Source organism: Vombatus ursinus, unplaced genomic scaffold (assembly GCF_900497805.2).
Source record: "Vombatus ursinus unplaced genomic scaffold, bare-nosed wombat genome assembly UNPS02005286.1, whole genome shotgun sequence".
Classification (NCBI taxonomy): domain Eukaryota; kingdom Metazoa; phylum Chordata; class Mammalia; order Diprotodontia; family Vombatidae; genus Vombatus; species Vombatus ursinus.
In genome coordinates this window covers 7,224,819-7,239,071 of record NW_020945064.1, presented here as the reverse complement: position 1 = coordinate 7,239,071, position 14,253 = coordinate 7,224,819, and the positions used below count along the sequence as shown (strand labels likewise).

General features: G+C 48.5%; 1 protein-coding gene across 1 annotated transcript in view; it reads left to right on the top strand.

Moving 5' to 3' along the window:
- Positions 1-14,253, top strand: part of ZFPM1 (zinc finger protein, FOG family member 1) — a 196,091-nt gene that overhangs the window by 172,314 nt on the left and 9,524 nt on the right. Inside the window, exons 5-6 of the mRNA XM_027847467.1 lie at positions 4,449-4,551; positions 11,511-11,720. Of these exons, the coding sequence (XP_027703268.1) occupies positions 4,449-4,551; positions 11,511-11,720 (313 nt within the window). The remainder of the gene's footprint in view (positions 1-4,448; positions 4,552-11,510; positions 11,721-14,253) is intronic.

Here is a 14,253-nt window from a genome sequence, read left to right as displayed (position 1 = left end):
TGTGTGTGTGTGTGTGTGTGTGTGTGTGTGTGTGTGTGTGTGTGTGTTTTTATCAAGCTGTGAACACTCTGCTCCTTGGAGTGATAAGCTTTAAACCGACCAGGAGACTGTCAGTCTCAGTTTGAGGGTTTAGAAATATTGGGACGAATAATTAGATTTCATATCGTTACTGCAGCAGCCATCGAAGGATCAGCCAGATTAATTTTTTTTTTACCCTCCTCCACTCATTAATATTCATTAGAGACATATGAAGACAGAGATGGGCTCCGGCCAGGCACAAACAGGAGCTGCTGAGCCTCAGATGCTGTGGGCTCCCAGGACAAGGCTTTTCCCAAATAGAGGAGCAGGTTTCCTTCTCCACACCTCTCCCCCAACACACCCCGCTCCTCTGCCCTGAGCTGACCTGGATGTGGAGACAATAGCGTGAGGGGAGCCTGCCTGGTCAGCCCCTCAGAAGCACGTGACTGTAGGGCTTCTCAGGGAGGGGAGATGATCCCCTGCTCTCTGTCACTGTTTGCAATGACTGTACATGCTTTTGTAGAAAGCTTAGGGCTGGAAAAGACCAGTGAGGTCATTTAGGTCGCCCCTCTGCCTCTAGGCAGAGCCCTACTCCAACCCTCCTAGATAAATTAGACTTCGCTGCATTCTTCTCATGAGGTGGCTCTCCGTGAGGACTTGGTGAGATGTCACTCCATCAGTCAGTGGGGAGGAAACCAGAAAATATCAATGAGGGACAAATAACCCAGATGGTAAAACTGAAGCACAGTTGCTCTCAGTGACTGGCTTCTCAACCAGCTTCACCGTCAGGAGCGTGAAATGGCATGGAACCTGGCTGGGCTTGCTGGCTCACAGACGCAGCGACCTCTCACCTGGGCAGAGAATGGAGACCCGTGACATCCAGCTCTGGGTGTGCTAGTCATCTGTCTCATCTGTTACACTTTTCCAGAGCCATTATGTCTTTTGGTTCTCACCCTGTGAATTTGGGATTCTGAGCCCAATTTAAGAGGTGAGGAAACAGACCCAGCATGGTTCAATGACTGACCCAAGTTCACCCAACCAGGAAATGGCGATGCTGGTCCCAGAAGGCAGGCATGTTAACCGCCATGGGCATCTGTTCTCCTCCCAGGTGAGAGGTTATTGTCATGGTGACCCAGACGAGGTTTTAGGACCTGGGTCAGGGGACTTGAGCCACTTCAGATGCCTCAGGTGAGCCACAAGGTGAAGTTGCCATATGCACTATCTGGCTGGACAGTTGCTTTCCCAGCTCTATAGGACACACACACACACACACACACCCCCCCACACACACACACACCCCCACCCCCATGTGCTGATACAGATGTTGTCCAGCCAGATTGGGCTGTTCAGTGAAGGGTGTGGTATTTGCTCAAAGCCACGAGTTGGGCAAAGGAGTTCTGTCCACCTTGGGTGCCCCTTGGTGTCTCCTACAGCTCTTAGCCCTTGTCAGGAATCAGGTTCAAACTGCCTAGTTTGAAAGTGCTGTGAGAACCCTGCCAAGAGCCCCAGGCTTGAAAACTCAATTGCCATCATCTGGTCCCTGCTGGCCTGGACTCCATCCTTCCTTTCTCTTCCCTTAAACTGACACAGCTTTTCATGGCTTTATGGGAAGCCAGGAGACCCAAGTTCCATTTCACTCTGGCCCCATACCTTACTTTTGGTATCTCTTCTCTATGCCTCGGTTTCCTCCTCAGTAAAACGAGCTATATGCTAGGGTCCTAATACTGCATGTCTAGAGCTGAGAAAAGACCCAAGAAGCCATCTAGATGAGGAAATTGAGGCTCATGGAGGTTAAATGGGGTTAAGCCCAAGAGTAAGGTCTCTCTCAGGTCTGACATTCCACGCTCTAAGGTCCCAGCTGGCCATACCATTCTCTGTTCTAAGATCCTTTCCAGCTCCTATCTAGTCTAAGGTTCCTGCCAGCTCCAATGTTCTCTGTTCTAAAGGCCCTCTGAGCTTTGACATTCTGTGTTCTAAGGCACTCTCCAAAGTCTGAATAGTCCTTTTGAACTCAAACATTCTCTGGCTCTTGGTCCCATACCAAAGCCTCCTGCTCAGTGTAGGGATGAGTCACATGCCTGCCCCTCTCCCAGCCCCTATTTCTCCGCTATTCCCCAGCCTTCTCCCTGGCACCCGGCTGAGGTTAGGGGTTAGGTGACTGATGTTTCCTCTACTACCGGTGCTTGGAGGACAGCTAGACCCCATGGGTCATGCCAGAGGAAATAACAAGTCCATTGCCTGCGTTTCTCTGGTTCACGATAAGCTGCCCATCTTTCATGGAGGATGAGCAGCCAACAGCCTGGGGTGGGGCAGGGGAGTCAGACAAGGGTTTGGTTGGAGAGGAGTGGTACAAGTGATCTTTTCCCTTCAAAACTGATGGGTGTGCCCCATACGGCTTGTAGAAGGGGGTTTAAGGGCAGTGTGCTAAGAAAAAAAAATGAAGCTGGGAATGAGGAGATTTACATTCTGATCCTTGTTCTTCCAAACAGCGTGTGATTTGGGGCGGGTTCCTCAGTCAAGGGGCCTCAACCTCGGACTGCCGGGGGCTCTTGGGAATAAAGAGGAATTGTCGAGGCTCGTGACACAGCCTTCTCACTGCCAAGACCTTGCGTCTATGTCATGCTCAAGACCTCCAGTTTTTTGAGGAGTCAAAGCCCCTCAAGCCCTCACACCTCAAGCCCCAAGGCTTTCCCTAGGGATATATATAGCATACAGAAAGGCAGACAGAAACATGGGGGATGGGGACATGAGCAAGGGAACCAGTGGCCTCAGACCCCAAGAGCTGTGCCACAAGGAGGATCCATCACCAGCTTGTGCCTCCTGTTCTAACACTGAACAGCGCATTTACGGTAATAGGACCAATCTAAGCAGCCAAGAAATCTAGGCTATCTCAGCTTTTATAAGCTGCCTTTAGGCAGCCTTGGAGTGAGAGGCAGGCTGCAGCCTTCATTAGAACCATTAGCAGCAACCCGCTGCCTGCCTGCCCCACAAATCAACAGGGATGCTCTTGTGGTAACACTTCTCTCTTCTGGGCTCTGCTTTCTTCACCTGTAAAATGGGATCAATAATCCCTGCCTTGCCTGTCTAAATAAATGTTTGTTTAATTGAATTGAATGCAGGTCAGAGACTTTTGGAAAAAAAAAAGTCTAACATATGGTAGAAGTAAAAAGAAAAAAAATTTTAAGAGTCATTGTCTATAAAATACCTGACCAACAGAGAGGGTACCACCCTCATCTCCATCCCTCAGGCTCACCAAGACATGAGTCTCATTTTCTACTCCTTACCATCTCTCACCCCACCCACCTTATCCAAGCTATCGATTTCACCTTTGCCACATCTCTTAAATATACCTCCTCCTTTCCTCTGACACTGCCACCCCCAATGCAGGTGCTCATCACCTCGCATTTGGATTACTACAACAGCTGCTGCTGGGTCTGCCTGCCTACGGGGGTGGAGAAGACTGAAGCTTAGGCCAACTTCTAGAACGTTCCCAAACCAAACCAAGCCCACCCTAGACTCACCACCTCCATCTTATCCAAAGAGGGATGACTGAAGGACGTATTCATGGTGCCAAAATTAATAACAATAATAATAATAACTAGCGCTTATGAAGCACCTACTATGTGCTAAGCACTTTACAAAAAGGATCTCATTTAATCCTCAGAACAACTCTGGGAGGTAGGTGCTATTATTACTCCCATTTTACAGATGAGGAAACTGAGGCAGACAAGTTACGTGGGTCTGAAGCTGGATTTGAACTCAAGTCTTGCCTTCAATCCCGCAGTCTATGCTGCAAAGGATCTCCAGTTGGAAGACCTTTTATTCAAATATTAGCTCTGCTTCTCACCTCTCTGACCCAAGACAAAGCACCTCTACTCTCTGGGCCTCAGTTTCCTGTTCTATACGATTCAAGATTAGTATAGACTTTTTTCGTGTCCTGGATGGATCCCTTTGGTAGTCTGGAAAAGCCTACAGATGTCTTCTGAGAATTGTTTTAATGCCTACATTCATAATCAAAGGAAAAGCTAAATTGTAGTTGGACATCAGTAAAAATACAGATGTGATTTTTTTTTTCCCATTCAAGTTCACAGACACCCTCCTCACCCCTGCCAAAATCTCTCTAGTCCGTGTACCCCAGGATAAGAACCTCATGTCTACCTGATAAGGAATGACCCTGAGGCCAGCCTAGCCAGTCTGCTTTAGAGCTCTCCGTAGTATCAGTCTTGAGAAGTCCCTCCCCCAGACCCTTGCCACCACCCAACACCCAGCCCCCAACCCCGACTGTCCAAGCTATGCTCAGAGTGGGTTAAAGGGCCCGGCCAATGCATCCCGTTTCATCCTGTGATTGCTTTGTCCCCAGCTCTGTCTGAAGGATGTGCCGGTGACATCACTGACCCATGCCCTCTTTCTCATGTTTCTGCCCCTGACAGAGCCCACCCATGACCCTGCTGGTGGGAGAGGAGTGCTGCTGGCTGACGAAGCTCCCCCTGGTCTCCAGTGAAACAGATGCCAACTCGGTGATCTTCAGAAAGGGTTGGTATTGCATGCAGTCCTTGGGGGATGGAAGGGGTCCTGACTGCTCTGTGGGGCTGCCCCTTAACAGAACAGCACCACGAGCCCCCGTCCCAAAGAAGGACCTTTCTTTGGGTCAGCCGGTGTCCCTACTTCTGTCCTTTGTCACTCCAGACCCGGGTCACGGTCATACCATCCTCAAGCCATGTGTTCACAGGCTTAGAGAATTTGGCACTGGAAGGGACCTCCGAGGCCATCTACTGCAATCTCTTTGTTTTACAGATGAATAAACTGAGGCTAAGTGACTTTTGTCAAGGTCACACAGTGAGTAGCAGAGCCACGATTCAAAGGCAGGCCCCTCGACCACACATTCAGTGCCCTTTTCCACTGTCCCTCACTGTTTACAGTTATAATCATCCTAATAATAATAGCCCATCATAGAGGGACAGCAGGGAACAAGGGGGACCTGCGTTCAAGCTTTGCCTCTGACAAGAATTAAATAGATGATAGATAGGTGATGTGACCTTGGGCAAGTAACTTAACCTAACTGTCTCAGTGCTCTAGACTAGTGGTGTTCAATTCCCCTGTGGGTGGCAAATTAACATTGTCTATGTTGTATTGTGGAGGCAGCTAGGTGGCTCGGTGGATAGAGCACTAGGCTGACCTCAGACACTGTGTGACCCTGGGCAAATCACTTAACCCCTATTTGCCTCAGTTCCTCATCTGTAAAAAATGGGGACTCACTGAAGAAGGAAATGGCAAACCACTCCAATGTCTTTGCCATGTCATATAGAGCTGGACACAACTGAACAATAGTAATGTATTTTTTTATATTGTTAAACATTTCCCAGTTATAGTTTAATCAGTTCAGTTTTGTGGGCCTGAGTTTGACACCTCTGCAGAATCTAGACCACTCTCTAAAACCACAAATTTCAGAGAAACTTCCAGTCTGCATTGGTAGAGAGAGTGTCATCATCTGGGGATTCCCTAGATCTGTGAAATCATGGGCTCATGCCCTATTCTAATCGATATATCTATAGATAGATGAATAGATGGATAGATGGATGGAGGGACAAACAGTAGATTAATGATGGATGGATGGATAATATTTTCCCCATTGGCTCAGACTTATGATTTCATTGGCATGGTAAATTCCCATAACAGAGTTGCCTCCATGGGTACAGATTGGTATCTGTTGTATAACTGAGAGTCTGAGAGAGTTATCTGGGGACCTGTGGAGGGTAAGTGATTGGTCTGGGGTAACACAGCCTGCCTGATTTTGAGGGCAGCTCTCTAGCCATAACATCATGATGCCTGTCATATCTACAGATACAAATGTATATGTGTACATTGGTCTATATCATGTAGCACCTTACCTCCATTAGCTCCTAGGAGCCCCTATACTGAACCAGAATCAGATGATGGGAGAATCTGGGATGTTATCTACTACTTGTGTGGCCCTGGGGAAGTCATATTCCTTCTCTGGGCCTCAGTTCTCTTGTCTGTAAAATGAGGACATTGAATCAAGTGATCCTGTCCAGCCCTGAGTCCTAGGAGGCAGCCCTTTGCATCTTACAGAAAAGAAAACTGAGTCTCCATAAGGAGAGGGGTTCTCCCCCAGGGGCACAGTCACTATCCGCCAGTGGAGTGGGTACTACATCCAAAGTCTGTGTCCTCTCAGGCCAGACCTCTGTGTACCACACCAACCTGCCTCCCTTTATCACTTCCATCATTGGCCCCATCCAGACCCATTTATTAGCGGCCTATCTGGCCACAGCACTCTGCCTGGGACTGTCCAGAGTGAGTTAAACAGATACGGTCCTTGCCCTCTGGGGGTTTACGATCTGAGACAGACACACTGTCGCAGACAGATATAAATGACTTCAGACAACTGAACAAACATTGAGCAAAGACACAAATTAAATACTTTTTAAAAAATTAATGACGTATCCATGGGACTGTGCAAGCGGAGGGCCGAGCACATGATCTGAGAAGGATGTGGATGAAGGGAGAGTCATGTTTAGAAAGGGTGGGGTGAAGGGGAAATTGTCTCCCTCCCTACCAATTACCCAGAGAAGACTTCCTAGAAGTGATGTTTCAAGAATAGCTTAAAACTCAAGGGGTTGTGGGGTGTATGATATGGGAGGGGTGTGTGTGTGTGTTTTAATGCCATCGTCAGCATAGCACTTCCATTAAAGTTCATAGAACCAAGGAGAAGGATTGGATGCCATGCCCAGAGTGGTCCGGTTGAGTCTGTTTAGATGCACAGTCCCTTCGTTCTCCTTAAAGCCAGTGACATTGAGGATCAGCTCTGTCTGCCCCATGCTTGTTGAATAGGAGTGCTAGATGCCTCCTGCTGCTCTGAAAGTTTCTGCCTTTAGATAACATAGAACCTCCCTTTCTCTTCCCCCTCAACATGCAGAGTGCCCTGGCTGTGTATCCTAAGTACCACCAGGTCTTTCCATCTGCCCTGCAGCTGTACCTGCTTATACGTGCTGTCACCCGAATTAGAATGGGAGCTGCCTGAGAGCAGGGACCGTCTGCTTCTCTTTGGATTCCCCCGTGTTTAGCATAGTGCTTGCCATATAGTAAACACTTTAATAAATGCTTTTTTTTTTTTTTTTTTTTTTAGTGAGGCAATTGGGGTTAAGTGACTTGCCCAGAGTCACACAGCTAGGCTGTATTTTCATTCATTCAGCCACCTCTTTTCTCTCTCCTCCCCCCCTCTCTATTTCTTTCTCCTCCCCTTCTGTTCTTTCCCTCTCTTCTTCCCTCTTATTTCTTCTATTTGCCTCTCTCCAACATTTTCCCCGTCTACCTGACTATCTCTTCCATCTATGGATGGAACTAACCTAACTGTCTCAGTGCTCTAGACTAGTGGTGTTCAATTCCCCTGTGGGTGGCATATTGACTTAGAAAACCACAAATTAACATTGTCTATGTTGTATTGTGGAGGCAGCTAGGTGGCTCGGTGGATAGAGCACTAGGCTGACCTCAGACACTGTGTGACCCTGGGCAAATCACTTAACCCCTATTTGCCTCAGTTCCTCATCTGTAAAAAATGGGGACTCACTGAAGAAGGAAATGGCAAACCACTCCAATGTCTTTGCCATGTCATATAGAGCTGGACACAACTGAACAATAGTAACGTATTTTTTTTATATTGTTAAACATTTCCCAGTTATAGTTTGATCAGTTCAGTTTTGTGGGCCTGAGTTTGACACCTCTGCAGAATCTAGACCACTCTGTAGTCTCCCGCCATCTTGCCTCTCTAGCTGGTTTCAGTGGCCTTGCATCACTCACACAATCAAACATCCACACTCTCTGCAGGAATGTTGGTGGAACAGAAGAATTCTGGAATCAGGAAGGCATGGGAAGGGGGGGGGGGGTTGTGCAGACATAGGCACCACCCAAAAGCCATAGCTAAGTAAGGGTTGGGGAAAAGCAGTGATAGGGTGGAGCTGAAGGAACATTTCTGAGGTGGGGAGAAAGAATGAGAGTAGGGAATGAGAAAGCTCTGGCTATCCCCCACTGACTGACCCAGGACCCTCTAAACAGGATGGAGAGGAGCTGAGGAGGGAGGGAGAGAGACCTTCATCAGCTGGGCCTCACCCTTCATTTCCTGCAAACAGGCAGCCAAACTACTCAACAACTGGGCATGCCTTGATTACTGTAGGAAGTTCTCTCTCTCTGGGTTCATGGGATTTCCCCTAGAAGTTCTGAACATTTTTGCAGTACTCTCCTTTCTTTCAAATGCTTCCCAATGAAAAAATAAAAAAACATCCCCAACCCAACTGAATCCTTTGAGCCTCCTTCCCTCCATCTACCAGATAGCTTGATAACTAAAGAAACTAGGACCCGGACAGAAGTAATTTGCCCAAAATGCCATTACATAGTAAAATCAAAGGACCATAGATTTTGTTTTTTTGTTTTTGTTTTTGTTTTTTTTTGGGGGGGTGGCAATTGGGTTAAGTGGTTTTCCCAGGGTCACGCTAGTAGGTATCTAAGGCTGGATTTGAACTCAGGTTTTCTTGACTCCACACCTGGTGCTCTATCTTTATGGTGCCACCTAGCTGCTCCAGGACCATAGATTTAGAGTTTAGAAAGGACCTCAGAGCTCATCTCACCCAATGCTGTCAAATGCATATAGGAAGAACTCTGTGGACTGCATATTGACTAAGAAAACCACAAATGAACATTTTCTATGTTGTTTTGTATTTTTATTTCTTTTGTTAAACATTTCCCAGTTACATTTTAATCTGGTTCAGACAGCTCTGGGGAGTTTTGTGAGCCATCTGCTGCCTCCATCTGTAAGTTTGACACCTCTGATAGTCTAACCCCTTCCTTTTACAGAGGGGGAGACTGAGGCCAAGGGAGGCTGTGACTTACCTGGAGTCACTCAGAGGATACAAGATATAAAACAAAACACAAATAAAAGATAATCCTGTCTGGGTTCTCAGGGTTCAGCTGTGGGTAAGAGAGATTAAGCGAGGTTTGACCAGTGAGTGAAGAAAGGTTAATGGCCTGGCTGGAGGGATCGGGAAAAGCTTTTCAAGCCCTGGACTGAGTGAGAATGCTGTTGGGGAAACTGAGACCATGGAGATGGCAAGGAGAGGACAGTTAGAGTCGGGGGAAACACAGGAGTGCTTGAGTTAGCAGCTGCTTATGGGGGATGCTTTGAAGGACATGGTGAAGCCCCCTGCCCTGGGGAATCTCTAGGCCTAACTCTTTGGGTCCAGGAATGTGCCAGGCATGTCTAAAGTAATGTGAGTGAGATCTTAACAAGCATACCGGAGCTCTCTGTTTGAGTGATCATTGTCTCCTTCAAAGTAGTCCCCTGAAGAGGAGAGGTACTTATTCCAGGAATTTGGAACTCATTGTCGAACTGTACAAGAAAATCAATCTTACTTCCTCACATCCCAGAAATATGAACCCCAGGTTTCTGATTGTTCCCAAGAGGCCAGGTAGGTTAGAGAAGAGAGCTGGACAACCTGGATTCTGTTTCTGCTTTTGTCCGTGGCTCATGGTATGACCTTGGGTAGGTCCCTTCCTCTCTCAGGATCTTGGTTTCTCCATCTGTTAAATGGAGATAATCTCTCTACCACCTCGGGAGGGGTGTTCTGAGGATCCATGGGACAGTAGATAGGAAGGCAGCCAGAGGTGTCCCAAAGAGAAGTAAGATAACAGGTATTAGCGATGGCAGCAGCTCATGGCTTCTCATCTCAGGGGTCAGGATTCTGTGCTCCTGAGGCCCAGGCCTGGAGTTTGAGCATTGTCATGGCCCTTTGCTCTCTTCTGTGGCCCTAGATACATGTTCTGGTGCAATCAGAAAAGGTATGGGCACTGAGTCTCTAGAAAGTGTGGATGACTTAGGACGAAACTGTCCCTTCAGATGAGAAAAGCACTCATGGTTCAGGATCGTCTTGTTCAAAATATGACGGGTTACTGCTTCCTGATTTGGGGACAATGTGTGGAGAAAAAAGAGCCCTTTACTAGAAGTCAGGACACCAAGGTTCTGGGCTGGGCTCTGCCACTGTGACTAGGGGAGGCCCAGGGGAGGGGAAGGGACACAAGATGTGGGGTCAGGGGCTCTAAGTCCAGGGCCTGGTTTCTCCTTGTATGACCACCCCAAGCCAGTCACTTAGCCACTCTCCGACTCAGTTGCTTCATCAGGATAATGAAGGGGTTGGACAAGAGGGTTTCTAAAGCCCTTCCATCTCTAAATCTATAAGCCTAAGCTGTCTTGCCTCTCTCTGCCTCAGTGTCCTCTGTAAAGCTGGGAGAAGAATATTGCACTGCTACCTACCTCACAGGATTGTTGGTTAGAAAGCACTGTGGGAACATAGGCTGCTTTTTTTTTTTAATGAAAAGCATTAGATTAGATAGCTCTGTCATTCTGTGTTCTAAGCTCCCTTCCAGTTCTGACATTTTTTATTCTAAACTCCCTCCCAGCTCTTGACATTCTCTCTTCTAAGGGCCCTCCCAGCTCTGACGTTATGTGTTCTAAGCTCTCTTTCAGTTTTTAACAGCTTAGGGTTCTAGAATTCCACCTGGTTTCCTGATCAAGGAATGGGGCCTCATCTTCAGGCCCTGAAACACTGAGACTCCTTGGGTAGGATAGGAACATTTGGGTGAACATGACTGTCCCCTGCTTCCCCTCCCCGCCCATCCTAAGGGGTTTTGGGTTTTTTTTTTTTCTCCTTCCCCATTCCACTAATAGTGCCAGGAAGCTGAAAGGAGGTAGAGGATAAGGAAGTGATAGGCTGGGTCCTTATTGTCCTCCTCCCCATCCCTACCCCCCAGTCAAGAGTCAGGAGGACCTTCAGGGCCCCAAGGTTCTGGAGCAGGGAAGGGAAAGGCTCCCCCTTCCCCAGCAGACTGGTGTCTTGGAAGGCCAAGGGAACAGGCAGGCTCATGGTCACCCCCATTGAAAAGCTTCCCGGGGCTGAGGAATTGAGGGCTTGGTCAAGGCCGCCATCTCCAGGCAGCCTGGCGAATCACCGGCTCGTGGAGAACAAAGTCCCATGACAGAGAAGCCAGATCCTCCCGTCTCTGAGAGGTGGAGCTTCGTCACCTGGATTGCAGTTTCCTCCCTGATCCCCAGAATTGGCCCAGGAGGCCTTGACGCATTCCCCAGATCCTTTCTGCTCCACTGTGCCCAGAGCAGAGTAGCAGAGATTCTCGGAGCTGGAGGTGGGGGAGAGGAGACAGGAAGGATTCCAGCCAGGCCATTGGGACCTTGTTGGAGCAAGCAGCTTTCTCCCCTCCTTGCCCCCCAGGCCCAGCTGTTTCATAGGCCAGCAAATGTTTCAGGCTGGGCTAGGAGTCTTCCAGGGTGTACGGCCAAGCTTGAGACAGCCCAGCCCAGCCTGCCTAGCAGGCCCGAAATTCAAGACTCAGGCCTTGCTGGGGAAGGAGAAAGAGCTTCCCCCTCCCCTCTATGCCCCTGCTGATGTCGATTCTTTTTATTTCCCCACCAGACGAGGCCATTTGGTGCAAGACAACCAAGCCTGTGCCCGAAGCTGGACTGATGAACACGTTCCTCATGGCGGAGCCCCGGGGCATCACCAGCAACCCAGTGAAGACAGAACCTGGGGATCCTGAATACCCAGCCACTGTGCACTCAGACATCCAGCTCCTGCCTCAGCAAGCAGGGATGGCAGCCATCCTGGCCACCGCCGTCGTCAATAGTGAGTACCCAGCGGATGCCACCGCCAGGCCACTACCTGGTGAAGCCTGGCTCAGTCTCTCTTCCCTGCAGCTGAACCCTGAGAATCCAGACGGGATCCAATTAGCTTCAGAAAGGAACTTTGTTGCTGTTCAGTCACTTCAGTCGTGACCCCATTTGGGGTTTTCTTGGCAAAGATGCTGGAGTGGTTTGCCGTTTCTCTCTCCAGCACATTTTACAGATGAGGAAACTGAGGCAAGCAGGGTTAAGTGACTTGCTCATGATCAACCAGCTAGTAAGTGTCTGAGGTCGGATTTGAACTCAGGTCCTCCTGACTTCAGGGCCGGTGCTCTATCCACTGCCTCACCTAGCTGCCCCGTGACCTCCCTCATCTAACAGATGAGGAAACTGAGTCCAGTGGAAGTAGTTAAAAACCTGCTCCTCACTTCTCCCAAGTTCAGTGCTCTTTCCATTAGACCACACTGCCTCGTGTACCTGGTAACATGTGGCTGCCCGGGATAAGGAAGAGCAGAAGATTAGGAATCCAGATAGATAAACCATACATTCAGCAGACCAAGCAGATACCAGAAGTCAGAAGAGACAGAAGGGTCTAATCTACCCAGACTGTCAGCTCAGGTCAACAGGGGAGCTTAGAGACCTCTTGGGTCTGATCCCTGTATTTTGCATATATAATTATTAAGCCAGAGAGAAGACAAATTAGTTTCTCATTAGTGATAGAATTGGAATTAGCACTCACGGTCATTCAGTGCTTTTCTTACTGGCCCATAATGCCCCGGGAACCCAGCAATTAGAGTATCGGGACCTGACCTCTTCCCTCCCTGATCCCATCACGCTGTCTTCTCAGTGGGTCTTAGGTGTGGCCCCTGAACCCCAGGTGCAGGGGGTGGGACGGTCAGTGGCTGTATCTAGCTTCTGTAGATCAGGGGACAAAGGAATGAGGATAGAGTCTGACAACAGGCCTCAGACTGATTTTAGACCAAATATCAGTCCCGGGATGAGGGTGGAGAACAGGGGGTCTGAACAGATAAAACCCATAGAGAGGGGCTCATGAATCTCATCTCCCAGCAGAATCTCCCCTCTCCTTCCCTCCCCTCAAAGCCTCTTTCCACTCTCAAGTAACCGGGGAGCCAGGAGGTAGGTGGCACAGGTAGAGAAGGCCATTTTTAGAGAATATAATTAGCCATGGCAGTAGAAGCAGTACTGTTGGGGGCTGGAAGGCTTTGCAGGAGCTTCTCCAGCCTGACTTAGAATGAGGCAACATGCTATTTGATTGAATCTTGGGTCTAACACTTAGTAGCTGTGTGAGCTTAGGTGTGCGACTCAGCCGCTCTGTGCCTCAGTTTCCTTATCTGTAAAATGAGCAAAGTCACATCTGCATACAGGCTGGTTGTGACAAAAGCCTCCTTAAAACATGATAAAAACGTAAGTTACTGTTATCTTATTTTGTCAGGTGAATGCCCAAAGCTGGAAGGGAGTTAACTTATTTAGAGGTTTTCTGGTCTGATGATGATGATGATGTTATTATTATTATTAACAAATAAAGAAACTAAATAACAGAGAAGGGAAGTGGCTTGCCTGAGGTCACATAGGCAGGACTCTGCTACTTGGAGGGGGTAACGTGGTACAGCAGATAGGACGCTGGGTTTGGAGTCAGGAAGACCTGGGATCAAATGCCAGGTTTGATCAGACTCTAACTAGAGTTGTGTGACCCTTGGCTAGGCACTTAACCCCTCTCTGGGCCTTAGTTTTCTCATCTGTAAAACGTGGGGTGGAGGAAGAGAAGAGGGAGATTCAGTTTCTAGACCCCTTCCTGCTTCTGATTCAACGCTCTTTCCTCTCTTCGTCTTAGGAATTATTTATCTCGCATCTGGCCCTGGCATTAGACACTTAAAGAGAGAAAAAAAAAATTGAGTAGTATGGAGATGTCCTGAAATACGTATTAGATTTAGTCAGAGTTTAAATCTCAGCTCTGTTCCCTGTGTGGCTGTAGGCAAATCACTGGAGCTCTTAGCCTAGGTGACCTCTGAGGGTCTGATCCTGCGACTTCCGGCCTACCAGCCCAGATTCCTGGATCCTTTCCCCATGTTTGCAGTGGTCTAGGTATGGGAAGTTGGCAGATCAGTCACCTTGATAAATCCCACATTCCCAGGCTACCCTGGGCATGGAGGTTCACCAGAGGATCCAAGAGACACCGCCGAGGCCCTTTTGTTCAGCCTGTCCCTGACTGAGAATAACTTCTACGGCAAGCCCAGCAAGAGGTCCTGGGTCCATTTTTACAGCATGCCCGCCAAAACAGCAATATTGCAGATGCTAAAAAACCCAGACTGTGTGGAAGATCTTGGGGGATGCCCAGATCAACTATGGCGGCTGTTTGCTAAGACTGCACCCCTCCTGTCAAAGGAGAGAGGCTAAAGTATGGCAAGGCTGAGAGGAAATTGAGAGAAACAGCTTCATGGGAAAGAAATTTAAACTCAAGGGATAACCAGCGAGAGAGGGGGAGGGGGGGGAGAGAGAGAGAGAGAGAGAGAGAGAGA